The following is a 22,167-nucleotide window of genomic DNA, read 5'->3' on the forward strand; positions in this document are numbered from 1 at the left end:
TCAAAGTATTCTGCTTGGTTGGGGACACTGAAACGGTTTGGTTTGGGTGCCTAACATCCGCGGGAATAAACCAGATTCACACTTGTTGCAAAACCTATCCCAAATATGAAAAGTACATTAGTTGATTTTGTATAATAATTACTCAACGTGCAAGGGAAGTCTCCCCCGCCACCCCAATTTTGAATGTTATGTTATGTCTTTGTGCTTTAAACTGTAAGCTGTCTGGGAAGAAAGCCCATATACAAATCCAATGAATAATAAATAAACTTTTTAAATAATAGTAATAATAATAATGACCATCCTTCCTTTCCTTCAGGCATCCTTTGAAAACTTGTTTAGACAGGCCTTTGCAATATGATTTCCTTTTTCCCTTTACCGAGTTCTATTTTTTTTTTAAAAAAAATGTTTGTTAAAGTTTCACAAACAATAAAAAGTTTCAAAATTTAAACATAAGAAAAACTACAAAAATGAAAAAATACAAAAACAAAACACAAAAAATACACAATAGGAAACAGTTAACAAAAGAAGGGAAGGAAAAAAGGAAAGAAAAGAAAAAACAAAAAACAAAACAGAGTTCTAATATATCTTTATGTTTTTATGGATCTTTGGATCATTTTATGATTATAAATTTGTAAATAAGATATATAATTGTTATTCATTTAAGTATTGAATGAAATTTATATACTGCTTAAAATGGAGAACCCCCCCCTCAAATTGGTGTACAAAAAGATAAGAAGCAGTAAAATGATGAAAATTCCCAGCCCTACTTCAAAACATTCAAAAGTTAAAATACTAAAACAGATTTAAATTACTTCAACTTTCTAAGCATCTGGGTAGGCTTACCTAAACAATAATGTTTTAAGCAGGCACTGAAAAGGAGTAAAGGTGAAGGTGCCTACATGATCTCAATAGCCAGGGTATTTATTATGTGGCACCTGTAGTACTTAGTGCCAAATCCACCAACTGAAGCAGTCGACTGGGCATGTGTGGGACAAGGCAATCTCGTAGGTAACCTGGTTCCAAGTTATTAAGGAGTGATGTATAACTGGGGCATTTCATCATGTGAAACCCAAATGTTATCCCAAGTGATGAAGAGCAGACCAACTTTAACTGCCTTATTGTGAGTACTAGATACCTCCCTGTATTGTTGGTATATGGCCAAACTTTGCCCTTAAATCTCTTTTTTTTCTTTTGATAAATCCCTTTGAACAAAGACACCCTGCACATTCATTCATTCCTTTATTTGATGCATACAAGAGCATTTAAAGTGCAACTCCTACATCTCAAATTCTATCAACTGTAGTTTACCCTTCACAGAGCTACAATTCCCAGCACCCTTAACAAATTACTGCTCCCCATGATTTTCTGGAGGGATGAAATGTGTGCTTTAAATATCTACAGTAGTGCATACAGAGTCAAACCTTGGCAACCGTCTTTTGATCTAGGTTTGACCTGCTGTAAAATGGGACTTTGGGAATGCTTGATAAACTTAACCTTTCGGTGTGTTGATTTCATAGTATCATAGAACCGTAGAGTTGGAAGGGACCCTAAGGGCCATCTAGTCCAACCCCCTGCAGTGCAGGAATATGCTGCTGTCCCACCTGGGGATCGAACCTGTGACCTTGATGTTATCAACGCTTTAACGAACTAACCCATAATTTATTTTATGGATTTGCGCGTCATGTTTTAATGTAAACACTTCTTTATGATCTTGATACTGCTAAATGGCGGCGGCGGGGCGAGTGTTAAGGGAATTCTTCACATGCTCAGAGGCACCTTTGGGAACTCTAACATGGCTGCTTCTGTCGCTCTTTCAGGCTGCGAACATTTGCTTTTGCTGAGCGAAGAACGGAGGGCACTCAGTGCAAAGATTAACGCCACATCATTTCCGGTCACCGTCTGACCAGGGAAGAGGCGACATTTATGGGGCAGGAGCTCAAACTGCCTGCCTGCAGCAGGCGGAGAACTTGTGTTTCGAGGAGCGCGTAACAACGCGAAGAATCTCGTTAATCTGTTCTAATTCGGTTCTTTCCCCCCCTTCTGTTTTCGAAATCTATATTTACATGTATAGTCGTTTTAGCCCCGCATGTCCTTCATGTGGGAACACGGAAGCGAGTCTTAAAAACTGACTCTTTTAACTCTTTACCAGGAAAAAAAAATGAAGTGCGCCCCGCCCTCCTTCCTCCTTCAGCCAATCAGAAGCCCGAGCGCCTAAGTCACAAGGGGCTCTCAAGACATAGGAGGCGTTGCCTTTGTACCTGAGTGCTGCGGCCGTGATGAGGCGCCGGCCTTGGTTACGCCGCCGCTTCGGTTGCTAAGGACCGAAGTCTCGCGAGACTCCTTTCACTTCCTCTTCTTCCTCCGCCCCCCCCAGCACACTCTTCTGCTCTCCCAGACATTCAAATATGGCGGCGCCAGAGGTGGATGAGGCGCTGCACCTGCTCGCGAGGGTCCCGCTGCTGGAGGAGCCGCTCGAGGAGCTGCGCGCTTTGCACTTGGCCTTGCTCGCCGTTCCTCTCAATGCTCTGCGGGAGCGGCGGTCCGAGCTCCCCTTGGCGGGACTCTTCGCTCTCACGGCCCGCGGGGGAAGGTGAGTGGAGAGAGATCGAGCGGCTCTTGCTTTTTATTAAGCCGCCTCGGATCCCTGTCAGGGGGGAAGGGAAGGCGGGGTATAAAACAAACAATAATTGGGGGGGGGGGGAGGATGCCCGCCACGGAGAACGCGTGTTGAGATTCCTACCCTGGAGTGGGTTAGACTAGATGTCCCTCAGGGGTCTCTGTGGCGCTTAACAGACCCAGCCGCCTGTTTAAAGGTGTGTGTGTACAGAGGGGAGGGGGGATTCTATTTCTCTCTCCATTTTTGTTTATTAGATTTTTAAGAACCGCCCTCGTTAACCCAGAAGATCGCAGGACTGGTTAACAACATAAAAATAGAAAACGAGGTTGCCAAAATACACGGCAAAGCAAATAACCGCCGCTCCGCTCCCACAAAAGTCTAATCCTCAGTGGAGGAGATCGTGCACCTTTCCGGGCTGTGTCTTTTTTCATTGCTCGGTTGCCCCTCGACTCCATGAAACTGGGCCTAAGTTGCTCATGTTTGTTAATTTCAGCAAGTTTGTTGTGGAGTAGGGCCAGCTCTGGCGATAGCCCGTTGTCTCTGAATTGCAGGGGTGTGGGTGGGGGCGAGACGGCGAGGGGAGAGAGGGGCTGGGGTGGCAAAGCTTAAGTTCTTTTATTTAGTGTATGCTTGGGGTTTTTGTGTCAGTGTCACATGGGGAAGTTCTCTTTCTATTCGCTTGTTATGTTCCTTTGGTGGTGAGAGAGGTTGGGGTGGCCTAGGGTGTGGTTGATCGTCTTTGGCTGGCTGCAGTGGGATTTGTTTGTGTGTGGGTGAGGGGGTTTGCCGGGTTAAGTTAGCCATATATGCTGTCGGTGAGTTATGAACTCTTTCTAGTGTAAGTGGGCATTGTTATCTTGGAAGGTGTTCAGTAGGGCCAGTTCTGGGGTGACTTCTAGTACATGCCTGTTTAGTTGTTTTGCTTATTTCTGGTATGACTGTTCACACTACTTTCTGACTGGTCCTTGATTACTTGGTTTGGTGGGATCTGCTGGTTCAGACACAGCATATGTCTGAGAAGGCCCCACGAGGGATCATGGGGAGGAGATGCGAGGAAAAAACTGTTGTGACATTGATTTCTTGGGCAACTTGGAAGGGCTGTGGTGGGATCCAGAAATGGCAACCTGGAGCCCCACTGGCCACTTAACTGCTCCATAAGTTTTTTCTGAGATGCTTGTGGGGTATGATAGCATCTTTTGTCAACTGAGCATCTTTATCAAGATGCTAATGGATCTGCCTTCCTTTGATCAGTTGTGCTTTAAGGAAAGCTCACCAGTCCTCTGATTCTTTAATATTTTCCAGCCCAGATGAATATTAACCAAAGGATTTCTCAATACAGAGGTACCTTGGGTTACAGATGCTTCAGTTTACAGACGCTTCAGGTTACAGGCTCTGCTAACCCAGAAATAGTACCTCGGGTTGAGAACTTTACCTCAGGATGAGAACAGAAATTGGGCGGCGGTGTCATGGTGGCAGCAGGAGGCCCCATTAGCTAAAGAGGTACCACAAGTTAAGAACAGTTTCAGGTTAAGAATGGACCTGCAGAACAAATTAAGTTCTTAACCTGTGGTACCACTGTAGTCATCTCCTTGCAGGAGCAAGGAAGCATAGGAGAATCAGATGCACCACAACAGCATCTTGGAGGGGATGGCTTTCAAAGAGTGCTAGACAATTGCATGGACGAGATGCCTATCAAAGACAACTAGCTGTGATAGCTATGCTCAGCCTCCCCTGTTGGAGGGAGCAATGCTTCTGAAAAGCGCTTCATGGAAGCCACAGACTCCCCAAACGTGTTTCACAAGGACCCCTTGCTTCCCTTGTCTCCAGTACCTGAGGGTCGTCACGTCTCTCCAGGCATTTGACCAGAACAAAGTATATGCTGGGGAAAGGCTCCCTCCCTGCAAAGAAAATGGAGCAATCAGCAGGTGCCTGGCTCCCAGCCATTCTAGCACCAGTCTGTCTCATGAGGGTGGGGGACATGGGAAGGAAGCATTCCTATCCTGTAGGTCACTCAATTGGCATTTCCACCTACCTGAACTCTAAGCCATGGGTAGGCAAACTAAAGCCCGGGGGCCGGATCTGGCCCAATCACCTTCTAAATCCGGCCCGTAAACGGTCCGGGAATTAGCGTGTTTTTACATGAGTAGAATGTGTCCTTTTATTTAACATGTATCTGTGGTAAACCTTCGCCCCCAGCCACTCGCTCCTCCCTCACCTGTCTCTGCTCCCCGGCCAGACTAGGTTTCTTGAGCAGGGCTGGCAGGCGTGTTTACTTTTTACAGAACAGGACAAAATAACACCGGTAAGGCTGCCACCACTCCCTTTGTTCCGGGGAACCCAGAGCCACAACCCAGGGAGAAGGCTGTGCCCCGTTATTGCTGGTTATCCCCCCTCCACAAGCTGTATCCACAGACTTGCAGACAGAAATTCTACGGTAGAGCGTAACCAAGCGTAAGGCTAGGAATTAGCTTTTCCCCCGGAAAGGCACACAAACCAAAAACAGTTTCTTTCTTTAAAAATTATTTTAAAAGAACATAAGAAAACATGCTAAAATAGCAGGCACATCTTTAGGAGTTTACAGGCAAGAAAAATAAGAACATTGCAAAGTCTAACTAACTTACATACTCACAACAAAGCAAAGAGAGAATAGTTAGAGTCCTGTAAGGACAGCCACTTAGATGGAACATCAGCAGCCGGGCGATTTGCGGATTGCAGAGCGTGCTTTCTCAGCCATTTCCCAGATCTTTTATCCCCAATTCACCCCCAAAACCAATCATAACTCGTAATTATTTTCAAATTCTCCAATGACCGGCTTGCGGACTAATCAATCTAACTTCTGGCAGCTGGGTCAATTAAGAACTCAGAGCCTAAATCAAAGGGGTTCCTCCCTTCCGTGGGGTTTTTGCAGATACACATTCCCAGGCAATCAAGGCCAGATAACATCACTGAGGGAATGCATACAACTTTGGACCCAGGTGTCAAACCTTCCATTAAATCAAGGGTTTCCTTTCCCATAAAAAACATTTCACACCCTGGGTGCCTGTTAGTCTGAGGTTAAAGGGACAGAACTTATTTCCCATGGTCCTTGTGGCTTGTTGGCTACCCACAAGGCTTCACTCTTGTTGCTTGACCAAGGAATAGCTTCTAAATAAACACTAACTTTACTACAGTATCTCTGGGGGATAGGAATTTGTTCACCCCCCCTATAGTCTGCCCCCCACAAGGTGTGAGGGACAGTGGACCAGCCCCCAGTTGAAAAAGTTTGCTGAGCCCTGCTCTAAGCCTTCCCCCCCTTGTTCTGGGCTGCCTCTCTCTTAAGGAAGATGCAAGCTGTAGCTGGAAGCCACTGGTGGGGAGAGTGTGCCTATGATTCCCAAATGTTTCAGAAGCATCTTTTTGTTCCTTTAGCTGCTTGATATAATCATAGCATGGCAGAGTTTGAAGGGATCCCAAGGGTCATCTAGTCCAACCCCCGGCAATGCAAGGATCCTGCCCACAGCCAGCCCTGGCTCCGAACTCCAGACTTCTGGTTACCATTGCAATTCTGCATGGTGTGGAGAAAGGGGAGAGAGAAATGTGTTGCTTACACTCTCATAACACTGATATGAGATCCGCACCATGCAGCCCTTTCAATAACTAAAGTCTAAAGGGCTGTCTTCGCGACCCCATGGACCAGAGCACGCCAGGCACTCCTGTCTTCCACTGCCTCCCGCATTTTGGTCAAATTCATGCTGGTAGCTTTGAGAACACTGTCCAACCATCTCGTCCTCTGCCGTCCCCTTGTCCTCGTGCCCACCATCTTTCCCAATATCAGGGTCTTTTCCAGGGAGTCTTCTCTTCTCATGAGGTAGCCAAAGTATTGGAGCCTCAGCTTCAGGATCCGTCCTTCCAGGGGGTCTTGCAGTTTGCTCACCCCCATTTCCTAGGAACCAGGAATGGGAAGCTCAAGTGCTTCTAACAGTGGTTATAGGGAGCAGTGTGTATAAAATATTGAATGTAATAGGGTTATTAAGGTAATTGTATCAGAATTACAGTTTTATGGGAATGTTAAGGAGGGAGGGGGATAGAGAGAGTGGAATTCTGGTGGTGAGTGATGATTGGATGAGGATTTGAAAGGTAGTTTGAATGCGAGGCAGTTGAGAGGAGGGGGTGGTTGGGCAACTAAGTATTCAGTTTAGGATCAGGAGTCGTCGTCATTTTTGTAATAAAGCAGAATTTGAGGCCATAAGCTCAGGTACACACGTCATCCTAAAATCATTTAGTGAATCATCCATACAGTCTCCTTTAGTGAGGGTGCAGTACCTAGGATCTGGACCAAACATTGCTATTTTTTTGCTCTTTCCTAGTTTCATAGGTTTATCTTCTGGTTATAATGATGTAATAGGGGTGGGGGCTCTTTAAATACTGGGGGCTGCCGCACACTCCTTTTCTTTAAAATAATTTCCCCTCTTTTCAAAAGCACATGCATTGTCTCTTTCTTCAGGTTTGTTGTGAGACATTGGTGTTATATCAATATAGGTTTGGGAAAGAAAAGAGTGGGGCAGTGCCGTGTTTATGTATAGGCTACATAAATCTGCAGAATCTTAGAGATATAAATCCGTGTGCTAGGTCACTTTCACAAGGTCAGCAAAGCCCTTCAGAAATCAGACCTGTTATTGAGTTCTTGTGCAAGCTTGTACAGTTCACTTCTGGATTTTTAAAGGAAAAGTAGAGAAGATTTTGATAAGCTTGAGAAATGAGCAAAAGCCACCTTGCCAAATGTTAACTACAAAACAAGGAGACAAAGAGTGAGGGAACCGCAAAGAAATGACAGATGTGCACCTGATGCCTCAGATGCACTTTCTTCAAGAGATAAGTTTAGGATAAAATCCATTATTCCTATATTAGATGCACTTGAAGCCAATTTAAAAAGAAGTACTGTGTACCATCATCCTTGGCTTCACTCAATTTTGTTTATAACACTTCCATTTTCTTCTAGTTGTGAGGGCCTCGCAAGTGGAGTAGGCTAGGGCAGGGGTCTGCAACCTTTAAGACAAAAAGAGCCACTTGGACCCGTTTCCGAAGAAAAAACAACAACTGGGAGCCACAAAACCATTGCGACATTTAAAACAAATATATCTCAGGAGCCACGACCTGACAGTGGGCGGGAAGGTGACGTCGGGACGGTGCGTGACTAACGCATGCACCGCCCCCATGCGACGTCACAGCCAGTACAGCGCCCCCCACAGTGAGGAGTGTCGGGGCGCACAATGCGCCTCCTCCCCTCGCTAGTATCCGCCCCGGAGCCACAGCAAAGATGTAAAAGAGCCAAATGCGGCTCCGGAGCCGCAGGTTGCAGATCCCTGGGCTAGGGTCTCTCTTCATCTAAATCCGGCCCTGGGGCAAGGTTAACATTTACCACATCTTGGGACGTGGCTTGTTGTTGTTGTTATTATTTTAAAAAGTTTATATTTTAATTTTAAAACACCTTGTAGCTCCAACCATTTTTAATCCACCAAGGTGGCTTTGGGGGCATTTTTTTTTGTTAGAAGTTTTTTAGAAGGTGACATGAATTTTAATTTGTTTTAGTCTATTTTATTGCTGTTCTAACATTCTGTATGTTTTAGATTATTGTTTGTATATTTTCTAGTGGTGATTATATTGTTTTACCTTCCTTTGTAAACCACTTAGAGGCTTTCCCCCCTTACATAATCAAATGGTATGTACATTTCATGAATAAATAAGAATAAATTAGTGATACAAGATACAGTCATACCTCGGGTTACAGACGCTTCAGGTTGCGTTTTTTCAGACCCGTCAAAACCCGGAAGTACTGAAACGGGTTACTTCCGGGTTTTGGGAGTTGTACATGCGCAGAAGCGCTAAATCGCGCTTGCGCAGAAGCGCCAAATCACAACCCGCGCATGTGCGCAGAAGCGCCACTGCGGGTTGTGAACATGCATCCTGCACAGATCACGTTCGCAACCCAAGCGTCAACTGTAATAAATGTAAGCAAATGAATAGCCACTCTGAAACTTCACATTATTATAAACAAGAATATCACAGATTTTAATTGGTGCTTTTAAAAAGAGCAAATTTTGGTGCTGAATTAATAAGCCTGGACAGGGTGTTAATGTACAGTAGTACCTCGTGTTATGGACGGGATCCATTCCGGAGGCCTGTCCGTAACGTGAAATGCCCGTAACTCGAAGTGCTGTGTCTGTACAGGTGTGTGGCACGATTTGGCGCTTCTGCGTATGTGCGAAGCACAATTCAGCACTTCTGCGCAGGCGTGAGCGGTGAAACCCAGAAGTAACCCATTCTGGTACTTCCAGGTTGCCACGGGACGTAACGCGAAAAGACGCAACATGAAGCGGGCGCAACACGAGGTATCACTGTACTCTGGATACCATTACAGAAAGGGGTCTTGTTTCTTGTACTTTCTTATCTTTTCTTTTGAATCAGTAATCCTATTAGTGGATTTTGGTAAAGAAGCAGATACCCACGTATTAAACTATTTGGGGTTGTAATGGTGTTTTTTGTTTTGGTTTGGTTTTTAAAAAGCCTTTCAACTAACTTATTTTTCCCCTTCAAAACAGTGAGCAGATCTCTTTATGTGTTTCCATCCTGGAGCGGTTACTGCAGATCATGGATCCCTTGTATGTAATCCAAAACTTTGGTGAAGAACTTCAGAAAGGGCTCTTCCATCCAGATAATTCAGTCAAAATTCTAACAATAGCTCAGGTATGCTTGATTACTTGTCTGTTAAAATGACATTTTTGGAGATCTTTATCAGGAAGGAGGAGATTTCTTATTTATAATATACATACATATACATTAGGGCTCTGCACAGGATTTGGCGAGTCCTAAGCCAAATCAGGCAAATCAGGAAGGCTCTGGATGGGTTGGGACACATCCATGGATTGCGGTGCGTTGGGTTTAATGACCCTGAGCAACCAGTGACTTTCAGAGGACATCAGCCAGGAGGGAGATCCAGGCTAGGGGCGCAAATCTTAATGACTCCTTAAAATTTGTATGGCTGGTGTTTGGATCATGAATTTAATAGATTTATATTTGCTAAACTTGCATAGGAGTAAAGTAGTTCTCAGGATAAACCATTCTGTGGATGTTGTTTTTAGATGATCCACACACTTGTTGCAGAAGCTATCATTGGGTGATACAGATTTTTTTAAGGGCTCCAGGTAGTTTTTTTGGGGGGTGGGAAGCTTTAATTTTTTTCAATCCAATCAGTGGATTAGCAAAAGCAGTTTGGGGCATTCTAGGCCTCTTCACATAGAGGGAGTGGATAAAACTTTCCTCTGTCTGCATATTACTCTCCTTAAAAAAACCCCCAACAACAACAAAGTGAGAGGAGCAAATGTATAACCCTTCCCTTCAGTTTATTTTTATTCACTAGTTCCTTAAAATGATACAGCTCTTCAACATTTTCTTTGTTTAAAAAGGCTGGTAGTGGGGGGTCGGAATGGAAGGAACCTTTATTTAACTACTTAAACTTGTGCACTGAGTAGTTGTTGGAAACTGCCTAATGCCTTTCAACGCCATGTTGAATCTGTAGGTTGGAAAGATAGTTGAAGATTCCAGTGCTGCCAGAGAAATCCTCAACACTCCTGAGTTGCTGAGGCAGGTCATTTATTGCATTGCTGATGAGAAACTAGCAGTGGCAAAAGAGGTAAGAGCTTTAAACTGGAGCCAGTTTAACAGCAGCTGGCTACAGAGCCTTCAGCATAATCATCAAGTGGGTGAGGTTCCTCTGATGTCAGTGCAAAACTGAGCCTTCAGCGTTATTGGCCCAGCCATGGGTGGGCAGTGCTCTTACATTAGAGCTTTACCAGCTGTTTCTGTAGGAATATTTAAATGCATGCTGAAGGCTTTTTGCACTGTCAGACTTATGCAGATAATTAAGGAGGGAATGTAATAATTAGCTGGTGATCTGTGGTTTTAATTTTGTGTGGCTTGTGTAAAACTTATAACTGATCTGATACTTTTGATGACATTGTGGTACAGTGGTACCTCAGGTTACATATGCTTCAGGTTACAGACGCTTCAGGTTTAAGACTCCGCTAACCCAGAAATTGTACCTTGGGTTAAGAACTTTGCTTCAGGATGAGAACAGAAATCGTGCTCTGGCAGCGCGGCGGCAGCAGGAGGCCCCATTAGCTAAAGTGGTGCTTCAGGTTAAGAACAGTTTCAGGTTAGGAACGGACCTCTGGAACGAATTAAGTTCTTAACCCGAGGTACCACTGTATTTTAAGTATTTTATAAATAAATAAAACACAGGCTTGCAAATACCATTTGCCTGGTTGCCCTTGGTGAGCAAGGATGGGTTCCTGGTGACCCGTTAGGAAAGGTTTTGTGAATCAGAGCAGCTGTTGCCACAAAACAGGCAAACTCTTCTGGTTACAAACTTGCAGGTTTGTGTATGATAATGTGCTACCTCTTCTGACTTCTTTTTGTAGTTTTAAAAAATTGATTTTTAATTTCAAGTAGCTAAACATACTATACAAGGAATGAAGAGCTTTGTAGTTGTACAGAAAAGAAAGCAAAATAGTAGCTGATGGTTGTAGTTTTAGATGTTCCAAAAAAGGCAATCAAATGAAAGTGCTTCTCCATAAGTTTCCATGAGTCAATGGAGGGTGCAAACCATGTTTGATTATCTTCATCAATTAATAAAAGGATACTGTATCATCTAGAAGGTGTGTATCTTTCTCTTCCAGATCAATATTCCTTTAGTGAAATGGTTAATTTGTCCATAAGCACAGTGTCCCATACTTGCAAAATCCAGGCTTCAGAAAGATTTGTATTTAAAGTTTTCCATTTTTTGCAATCACTAATCTGGCTGCAGTTAATAAATGGAGGATGACATCTTTATTGGTTAGGTTGTTAATCTGACCAGTAAAATAATGTAGGGCTATTTTTTGATTTGGCTGTAGCAATTATCCCCTCATTTGATTACTTGTTTGAAAATCTGTTTCCCAAAAGGGAATCATTTTTGGGCAAAAACACCACATATGTACTAGAGAACCATTCTTACCAGCAAAGGTTGGATGAGTTATGATTAATTCTATATAATCTGGCTGGGCACAGGTACCAGCGATGTACTATGTTTAAAGCATTTTCTAATTGAGATGGATCCAAATGGTAGTTCCTAGAGTTGTTCCTCTAATTCTTCTCCAGAATCTTTCCCCCATTTTTGTCTTAATGAAGTTAGAGGAAGGTTAACCTATTGTGTGAGGATTTTATATAGTTGGGAGATGATTCCCTTTCCCAGTGGGTTGCTTGAGTTGAGTAACTGCCAAAACTATTTAAGCTGTATAATGCCTAAGTTTTGACTGATTTTGAAAATGTATAACCTGGTGTATCTCCCAATATAACTTTGCCTTACTTAATGTAAAAGTTTCATCCAGAAATTGTTCTTGTTGAGTATTAGGAACATAATGCAGGCCAGGAGTAGACCTTTGAGGAAGATAAACAAAGCACTTAGTATATAGTGGTACCTCGGGTTAAGTACTTAATTCTTTCTGGAGGTCCGTTCTTAACCTGAAACTGTTCTTAACCTGAAGCACCACTTTAGCTAATGGGGCCTCCTGCTGCCGCTGTGCCGCCGGAGCACTATTTCTGTTCTCATCCTGAAGCAAAGTTCTTAACCTGAAGCACTATTTCTGGGTTAGCGGAGTCTGTAACCTGAACCGTATGTAACCTGTGGTACCACTGTATATTTTAATTGAAAATCAATTTTCAATTAGATTGCTGATCCTCTACTTTTGGAAATAACTTGTAAAAAGTACAAATCTCCACCACTTGGGAGGAAGGTTTTTGTATCAGTATGGCATTTCATTTATTTTAATGTTTCTGTTATTTGTTTGTTTGTTTGTTTGTTTTCGTCTGGGTTATCTTTATTTGACTTAGCCAGGCCATTTACATTCCAAATCATTGCAGTTTAGTGTGGCATTCTATGGCCAGTTTAAAATTATGTGGCATATAACAGGCAATATTCCATCAGCGCACAATAAAGATGCTCTGAATTAAAAAAGGGATTAACTTTTGGAACTCCGCCTCCCTAGTCAACGCCGCCTCCCTAATCACAACCTTGCTAACAGAAAAATCCCTACATCTAGAAACTCCTTCATAAATTATTAGGAGTTTGAATGCGTAACCCCATCAGCACCCTATGTCTACTTCACAAAGTGCTGTGATGTAAATTTTAAGTTCACATCTGCACTGCAGTGTTTGTATGCAGAGATCTTGCTAGATGTTTATCAACTGAACTTTCTATTATGATTTTTTCCAGTGTTTTGCTTTTGGGGAAAGAAGCAGCAGGAGATCAAATCACCACCTTATTTTGATGGTGTCACTGCCCCATCCTTCCCTGAATTCTTGAGGGTAGGGGGAGCTAAACATCCAAATAAATGTGTGAACATCCATTTGCAGAGGCTGCCTTGGGTACCATGTGTCTGGAAAACATAACACCTGAAGCACTTAAACATTGACATTTAGAGGTAGAATTCTGCAACTGAAATCTAATTTTGTGTCTAATTCTGCTGTCTATTTTTCTCCAGTTCACATAGCTACTCCCCTTTGTTTTCTAGGCCATCACGTCACTGACAAAGGTAGCAAAAACTGCAGAGAGCTTGGAGGCACTGCTTGCGGGCAACTTGCTAGTTGACTTGAAAAATGTCATGACCAGGAGTGACATTGTTCGCTGCCGTGTGTATGAGGTAAGCATCTCTTTTCCCTTTGTGTTCTAGCTGCCCCTTTAATTCTAATTCATTGGGTGGGGAGCCTCTGGCAGTTTTTGCCAGCCATGCCAACTTGTCACTTGCCTGACAGCATGTGACATCAGATGTGGAATATCCACAGCTGCCAAGAAAAGATTGGGAATGCAGTTATCTCAGTGTTTCTCAAACTTGGGTCTCCAGCTGTTGTTGGACTACAGCTCCCATCATCCCTGACCACTGGTCCTGCTAGCTAGGGATGGTTGGAGTAGTAGACAAACAACAGCTGGGGATCCAAGTTTGAGAAACACTTAATTAGCTGCTTAGGAGATTCCCAAGGGCAAGATAGATAGGCATTTGGCCCTTGCCCTGGACCTAAGATTCCCTGCCCCTCAAATATAGCAGAAGTACAAATTGGATTAATAGCATTAAAGTTCACAAGTTTCTGTGTAGTATTGCTTAGAATCACCTGGGTGAGTCTCTGGACCGATCTGGTTTTACATTAACACATGGCTAAACTGGGTACAGTCTTCCTCAATTTCCCTGGAGGCTTAAGTGAGTTAGTTATCTTACCTACAGTTATTTTTATTATCATAACACTGGCAGCTCTTCCATCCCATTTATTCCCATGGGAATATGATTGTCATAAAGCTTATACTGGGTTCACGTTGTCTTGCCTCCATGCCTAATTACATCTTCCTTCCTCAAATGGGAGACACTCATTGTCAATAGCTTGTGCCCTGATACATGTTGCTAATAGTCCCATTGGCAGTTGCTCTAAATAATGTGATCTGAGCAGGTCATGATGCTCTTTTACTGCCTACAGGGTATGGTTGTACCCTGAACAACCCTGAACCCTCAACTGGAGTTATGAGGATTGACTTGGTCCATGGTACCAGGCATGTACAGACAGTAGTCTGCCTCAAAATGCCTGCATCCTGCCTTTCTGCCTCACAATGTGGCACAAAAGGTGACTCTCAGAAGATCCTGCAGTAAAATATAAACAAAAAATAAGCAAAAGATATGGATGGATGAATCCAGTCTCTGTTCTGTGTCACTTTTCTATGCAGTCAGTCTTACATCCGCTCCTTCCCATCTCTGCACTAATATGTGACCTTTATTATGGAAAATCCACATGAAAATCCTACAAGATATTCTGAGAGCTGCTATTAAGATCCCACCCCCCTCGGTCTTTTTAGTGTGCTGGTGCAACCACCACCACCTGAAGGGGATCACACTGAGATTGCATGCCCCCTCTTTATGAATATGACTGTGTGTGTAGATGTTGCTTTATCCACTTGTGCTGTATTGTTTTTAAATGCCATGTTCTGTAAAATAAACCACAAGAGGCCAATGTTTGTTATTGTTAATCCTTTAATGTGAAGTTATGATGCTATGAAATAAAACACATTTATATAGGTAAATAAACAATGGGGCTACAGATGCCCCTTGGAGCAATTGGACGCTATGGGGAACATTGTTCCAGGGTGTGGAGGTGGCAGTGGCCTCCCCACAGGCCCATGATATATTGGTCATGATATATGATGGTGATTCCTTTTAAGTCCTGTTGCAGCCACCACAAGGCTTGTAGCTATGACTTGAACGTTGCTACAGCCTCATTCAGTGAGTGAAGTTATAAGTGGAGCAAGCACAATTTCATGCATGAATGGCATATAGTGTGTGTTTGTTGTAGGTGTTCTGTTTTTTAAAAAAAGAAATAAATCTCAGTGTCCTTTTCTCCTGTGCTTCTGTCTTAGTTGGTTATCAATATCTCCTTGGTGTCGGCCGATTCATTGAATTACTGCGTAAACAGCGGATTAATATCAGAGCTGATCGGGGAGCTGACGGGGAATGATGTGCTTCTCAGGTGTGTGGCAGAAGCAGTCGTGGACACTCATTAGATTGTTTCATATTATGTATGGCTTTGGAGTAATTCTGCTTCTATTGAGTTAGTAGAAGGTTTAATTTCTTGGCATGCTAGAGTTTTGAGAGTTGTGCACGTACCCAAACCCTGCATGCTTTGCCTCTTGCCTGTCTCTGCCTTGATTCATACATTCATACTTTGGATACAAAAGCTGAGGCTGCTGAAGTGGCTGGAAGCTGTGAATCCTGGAAGACCTGCTGTCTGTCTTGCAGGCCTTTTTTCCACTTGGTCTGGGAGGGTGAGGCCCTGACTGACTGACTCCAGCTACAAAAGCTGAGACTGCTGAACAGACTCTAGAGCGGGGGTATTGTTGCTGTTACTGATACTAAATTTTGTATCTTTACTTTAGATAGATTGATTTCACTGTGTACACTTTAATATTTATTGTTTAAGGCTACATTTTGTAATATTTTTATACTTGTAAGCTGCTTTGAGCATGGTTTCAACTTAAGAAATGTGGCATACAAATAAAATGATTGATTGTTTGATTGATCCAGTGCTTACGTGCTAGAGGAGCAAGAAAGTAGCCTTCCCTTCTTACCACGCAGCTCAAAATATCTCAGCACAATAGTGCCTAATCATGCAGGGGCTTTCTTTGCACAGTTTTTCTTCCTCTCGCCATACAATCAGAAACTCAGGGTGGCTAAGAACCAGTTGATAAACTATCACAAAAAACCCATCAGTAAAACCACAAAGTCATAACAGTGATTCAGCAGTGAATAATACCAGTAAAACTGCTCATAAAACTAGTTTTACCTCATTATTACAAATGCATGGCTAGTATAAAAATACGCAGTGCCTCCCTTCCACCTCCTACTTCTCAGACATGTCTTGTCTCAAACAGCAGAGGCTTCAGAGATGAGATGGCACAGTCTACTCAATTTGTTAGAGCAGCTGCACTTGGGCTTCTTGCCTTGAGCTGTCAGCTTAGTAGCTATTTTACCAGGTTGCTATTTAACTGGGAGGCTTTATATCTGAATATGCTTATAATTTTGTCTTCTTCTTTCCTTTTATACTCTGTCCTGGTTTGTAAGCCTGAGGGCAGGGCCTGTGCCACTTAAAACAAAAACAGAAAACTTTGGCACAGTACCTAGAAAGCGTTACCAGTTAATTAAGTAGTAGTCTCCTCCAGGAATTAATGATGGACTGTTTTGAGAATGAAAGGAATCTTAAACAATACACCTGCATGTTCTGTCTATGTTGCAGAGCTACGTGTATAGAGATGCTGACCTCTCTCGCCCATATTTACCACGGACGCCAATATCTCGCCCAACAAGGAATCATTGATAAGATTTCCAACATAATCATCGGGGCTGATTCTGATCCCTTCTCAAGCTTCTACTTGCCAGGTAATTTAAAAAGTTTTCCTTCTTGGCATGATTTTACTTTGGTAATTTTTTAAAAAAATTCACTATTTAGTTCAGGGATGGGCAGTCTCTGGCCCATGAGCCAGATTCGATCTCCTAGGCCTCCTTGTTTGGCCTTCCAGGCTGTTTCCCCCAAACAGTGCCTACCTGCCCCACACCAAACAACAGCAGGTAGAGCAGCCCAGAGGAAAGCAGGTTTGAGTTTAACCCTGGTGACTTTGAGTTAGAATGCATTGGAAGAATAGTAGGCCTTGGACCCTGAGTTGCCCACCCCCAATCCTAGACTTAAGTTTACTCTGACAGGTGACAGTGTACTAAAAACATGTCTGCTTGGCATGTAAAACAAAACCTCCCGGCCTTGACCATCTGGTCCTTTTTGTTTTTGGTAGGCTTTCTCTTCACTACATGCATTGCTTGTGCACAATGTCCCGGCCTGTCTTTATTTCTCTTTCCAGATGCTATGTTCCATGTATGGTGTGACAAAACTCCTGTTGTTTTATTTTCTGGTTTTTTCAGGCTTTGTGAAATTTTTTGGCAACTTGGCTATTGTTGACAGTCCTCAGCAGTTATGTGAGCGATACCCCGCATTTGTGGAGAAAGTATTCAGCATGGCAGAAAGCCAAGACCCAACCATGTTTGGCGTGGCAGTGGACACACTTGGGATCTTGGGGTCAACTGTGGAAGGGAAGCTAGTGTTACAGAAGAAGGGTCTGTACAACATTTGTCTGTATGTGTAGCTATAATCATATCGGTCTGAAGAGTTTGTCACAGGAATGTAGGAAGGCTATAAATGTACCCTGCATAATTCTAAACTTCAGTTTGAAAGGAGGTTTGATTAGAAGTGGGAAAATGATTCATCTCAAGTACAAGGGTTGCTAATGAATGTGATAGTCTCTGGAGGGAGGGATAGGGAATCTGTTGCTTGCATTGGCCATGCTGGCTGGGACACATGGCTGGCAGAACCTTCTTCAGTGTTGCTGCTATCACATCATAAGCAGCTAGGCTGGGGAGGGAGAGTCAAAACATGGTTTAAAACTTGGTTTTAAGATCTGGAGCAACTTTATTGACAAACTGTGGTTAGAGATTTTCTGGTTTTAGTTGTAACTCAAGCAACAGATCCATGTCCACAGGCAAAAATGATTGTTAATTCAAGATATTACTCTCCAAAGCAGGTATTGTCTAATACTGGGCTTGATGGAGAAATAGTCTGGTCTCTGTATAAGGCAACTTCCTATGTAATGGAAAGATTAAAAAAAAGTTTGTCTTCCCAGGGAGTAGATTTCATCATGTGCTAAACAGAATAGGACATCAAGCAAAGAATGCCCCGACAGAGATGAGAGTCCGGTGTCTTGAGGCAATTTCATCTCTTTTGTATCTGCAGGTAAGTTTTATGGAATTGAAAACATTCTGTTTTTTATGAAAAATGGAGCATTAAAGGTTTGAATCAGCCCTTGGAAGAAAGCAATAACAATTGGGTAGCTTTCTGCATCTGTGATATCCACTAGTGATGCGTTAAAGCAAGAGAACTATAACTCACATTTTTTCTGACTTGTTTGTCAGCCTTTCAGACTTATCAAAAGTATGAACAAAAATTAAGTGCTTCGAGAGTTTATTGAATGTTATGGTTCTGTATAATACCTTTAAAAGATAAATAAACAGTTAAATGAAAAAAATGTTGTGTTTCCACTCAACTTCAAACATTTGTGCACAGAACAAATCAGTGTCTGAAATGTACATTTACAGACTTGCTTAAAAGCAGAATGTGACTATGCTGCCTTTGTTATAAAGGTTTTGCATGCATGGAAGTTTTGCACACTTCATGTGTGCAGGTGGAGTAAATTGTAGGATGGCTTGAGGGTGATGTGTTCCTCTGACCTAGGCACAGCCAACGTGGTGCCTTCCAGATATTGGACTACAACTCCCATCATCCCATCCACACTTTTGGCCATGGTCTGATGAGAATTGAGTCCTACAACATATGGAGGGTACCATGTTGACCATCCTTATTTTTTCCCTCAAGACAGTAAATTATCAGCTGCATTTGCAAACTCATTTGCTATATTTTACATACAGCCAGACCAGCAGACAGAAGACCACCTGGGCATGACAGAATCCTGGTTCTCCTCTCTGTCCAGCCAGCCCTTGGAACTCTTCAGGAGCATCAGTACCCAGCCCTTCCCTGATCTCCACTGTGGTGCCTTAAAGGTCTTCACTGTAAGTGCTTTTTCACAACAGAGACCTGTCTGATTGAATGAATGTACCTAATAGTCCTTTTGAGACAGCTTGGAAACCACAGCACTAGCCAAGCCCATTGTTTGAGTTGTCTAGTCCTTGCAGATTTAATGAAATCCTGTATGGGACACCAGACTTTGAGGAATCTGGAGCTCTGCTCAGACTGTACCTTTCAGTTGATTTAACTGTGAGATAAAAGCAGAGCTGAAACTGAATGAACTGGCATTAAGTAAATGGCCTGTAGGAGAAAGTCTTTGTCTGCTGTAGGCTGCAGGTTGTCTTCAGTGGCAAAGGTGGGAAACTGGTGGCCATCCAGATGCTGTTGGACTCCACCCCCCATCATCCCTGGCTATTGGCTATGCTGGCTGAGGCTGAAGAGAACTGGAGTCCAACAACATGTGGAGGGCCACAGGTTTCCTATCCCTGAGCTAAGATCCACCCCAGGATTTCACATGATTAATGCTGGCTACGATTAGGACATCTATCTCTAATTCTTCTTGATCTGTGTTCTGCCCATGGTGAAGGTGAGTTGAAGTCACCCAGGCTCTAGATCAGTGTTCCCCATGAAGTGTGTTGGACTTGTTTCATGTTTTCTGAAGAAAATCAAGAACATTGCTATGATGTATTAAGTTTGTTCTCCTCCAGGCTGAATTGCTGTTGGTGGTTTTGTTTTGCTGCTGCTATATTTTACTCTTAAATGGTTGTTTTAGTAGGAGCATTCACTGCCCTGGAAATCCAATTTTTGGAATAGAAGAGCAGGAATAATGTTTTAAATCTTTCTCTTTTGTTAATGCTGTAGGCCATTGCTAGTCAGCCTTGGGCCCAGAGGATGATGCTCAGTAGTCCAGGCTTTGTGGAATACATCGTAGACAGATCAGTGGAACCAGACAAATCTTCAAAGGAGGCCAAATACGAACTTGTGAAGGCTCTGGCCAATTCAAAGACCATCGCTGAAATCTTTGGAAACCAGCATTACTTGAGGCTCAGGGCATACCTGCGCGAAGGGCCTTATTATGTCAAGGCTGTTTCGACCACAGCTGTGGAAGGAGCTGAATAACATCGGAACAGCTGCTCTCTGGTGATAATGGACTTCTGGATAGGATTTCGCTTTGGATGTGGAGGGGGGAAAATATCTGAGGAAGGAATTGGTTTGGTCATTTTTTTCCCTGCATTTCTAACTCAGAAATTTCACATAGCTGGGAAATAATGTTGAGGACCACGTTAAGGACTATGCCAGTCAAGTTTATCCTTATTTAAGAGTTGATGCTTAGTCAGCAGCTGGCATAGGGCCTACAAATCATGGGATCCTTTTATAAACAGTGGTTTTTCTGCCTTCTGTTAATTCCTCAGTGAGAGATGCATTGTTAACATAGTTGAACACCACAAGGTAGCCAGACTCCTAAAAGTGGCAAAAACAGTGCAGCGGTGTGTGTGTTTTGAGTCTTTTGGCCTTGATCTTAAATTCTTTGCCTGTACTTCATTGATGCTTCCTTCAGCATATAAATTGCCCCAATTGTTGTTTACAGGAAAGGTGAGCAGACACTTTAAAATATTGGACCTTTGAAGGGCAGAGGGAGAGATTTGGCTGCTACAAGTGTCAAATGGGAAGGTTGCTGGGTTGTTCCAATTCAGATTGTAGTGAGGAATGCTCCCTGACATAAAATAAAGGTCTAGAAGGCTAGACTACGATCTCCTGGCATCCTGGCTCTTACAGGAAATCAGGAGGATTTTCTCCACTGTGTGCAGTGTGAACTGGTACAGCTCAGTAACAAAAATCACATGACTGGGGGTTATTATTATTATTATTGTTATTATTGTTATTATTGTTATTATTACTTCTTATCCATCTTTAGCTTTTCTACCAAGTGCCATAGTGTCTTAGACAGGGACACCACCAGAAGGTGTTGGCTTGTATTCTTAGTTGTTAACAGCAGCTGCAGAGACACAAAAGTTAGTATGAGTGAACTTCAAAGGGTAACACTTTCTGCAGAGGGACCAAAGCTTTGAGGTGAAGTGATCTGGGTTTATTTTCACCACTACCTTCAGAGGTTGAGCAGTTTTTCTCCATCCCATGCTATTTAGAAAAATCAGTCCTTCAGGACTTCCTGGGAGGAGCTTTTCCAGGTCTGTCACAGCTCTTAGGAGGTTCCGGTAGAGCTCTGAAAGTCACTATTAAGTGGTGTTCAACAGCAGATTTGTTTGCAGTCTTATTTCTGCAGTCAGATAACAGGGAATTAATCTCCAGAAACTCTGGAGTGGAATGTCCGCCAATGAGGGGTAGAGAAATCCTGTTGGGTGCATGATCTGGGAGTGGGAAAGAATTTCAACACTGGCCCAAGGAGCACTTAAAATGCTGAGATTATTCCAGTGAAAAGACCTGCCATTCCCCCTTTCCTTCTGTTTTTTAACTACCTTTGAAGCTACATCTATAAATTAATTTCAGAAGTTATTTACACATCCATTTAAGTGCTCATGCGAAATATGACCTGAGGACTGATTTAAGAGGAGTTATTAGTGAAGGTGCTTGCTAGGAAATAAGCAGAAAGTGTGTTTTGAACTATAAATTGAAATATACACAGACAAGAGATTCTCTCCGAGAGGTTTTCTCTTGGGCTTGTTCTGTGGTTTCTTTGAGCCCCTGCTATGATTTATGTCACTAGAAACAAAAATGACTTCTGTGGTTCTATTAGTACTGTTTTGTGAAAGCTGTTTCACACTGTACAGCCAGGATGGGGAAAACTTAATAGGTTCAATTGTTTGAAGTATGTCTGCCCAATTATGCTTTGTGGCTCATTTGAAATAAAGAGATTTAGTTGACTATTTTCAGTCTGAACATGAAAATGATGCTCTTAACATGAAAAAGTGGGCCAGACAAGACTGGAATACATATGAAAACACAGCTGCTCAACTAGTGATTCATCTTGAGAGAGGAGAATTCTTTAAAATGTAAGAGCAACTTTACACAAAGAGCTACAGTTTTAATATAAGTGAACTGATTTGCTCAATTGACCCAGAGGACAATCTTCTCTATGGATGATAAACTGATGTCCTCCTAGATGTTGTGTTATAGCTCCCATCATTAGTTCCATGCTGTCTGGAACTAATGGGAGTTGGCCTCCTCAACCTCATCTAGAGGGCTGCACAAGAACCCCATTTCTAATCTTGCTCTGCTTCTGATAAGTCACCTACCACAACCTTGGATCCCTAGATATCATTGGACTGCAGTTCTCATTCCTCCTGCCCATTGAGGGATACTGCCCTAAGCTGAGGGAGTTGAAGTCCAGCAACATCTGAGGACCCAGGGTTGGGAAGGGC

General features: G+C 42.9%; 1 protein-coding gene across 3 annotated transcripts; it reads left to right on the forward strand.

Annotated features, from left to right (window-relative positions):
* The first annotated feature begins 2,227 nt into the window (after positions 1–2,227).
* PSMD5 (proteasome 26S subunit, non-ATPase 5) lies at positions 2,228–21,672 on the forward strand. Of its 3 annotated transcripts, none has more exons than XM_083485929.1 (10): positions 2,228–2,590; positions 9,196–9,340; positions 10,173–10,286; positions 13,204–13,332; positions 15,087–15,196; positions 16,460–16,602; positions 17,137–17,328; positions 17,892–18,001; positions 18,694–18,834; positions 19,652–21,672. In XM_083485929.1, exons 1-10 carry the CDS (start codon positions 2,406–2,408, stop codon positions 19,907–19,909), a joined length of 1,527 nt encoding a protein of 508 aa, XP_083342055.1. In that variant the 5' UTR covers positions 2,228–2,405; the 3' UTR covers positions 19,910–21,672. The 3 variants fall into 3 exon arrangements, with proteins under 3 accessions (XP_083342055.1, XP_083342056.1, XP_083342057.1); XM_083485930.1 differs by lacking the exon at positions 2,228–2,590 and adding an exon at positions 6,711–6,851; XM_083485931.1 differs by lacking the exon at positions 2,228–2,590 and adding an exon at positions 7,231–7,627 and having other exon boundaries at positions 7,969–9,340.
* Positions 21,673–22,167: the final 495 nt, after the last annotated feature.

This window comes from Podarcis liolepis, assembly GCF_965112155.1.
Source record: "Podarcis liolepis genome assembly, chromosome: Z".
NCBI lineage: Eukaryota > Metazoa > Chordata > Lepidosauria > Squamata > Lacertidae > Podarcis > Podarcis liolepis.

Bases quoted from the DNA above. Each gene is read 5' to 3' on its own strand.
- PSMD5 (XM_083485929.1), top strand. From the start codon at position 2,406: ATGGCGGCGCCAGAGGTGGATGAGGCGCTGCACCTGCTCGCGAGGGTC. The intron at 13,333-15,086 runs GTAAGCATCTCT...CTTCTGTCTTAG, and splicing joins TTCGCTGCCGTGTGTATGAG to TTGGTTATCAATATCTCCTT. The intron at 18,002-18,693 runs GTAAGTTTTATG...TTTTACATACAG, and splicing joins CATCTCTTTTGTATCTGCAG to CCAGACCAGCAGACAGAAGA.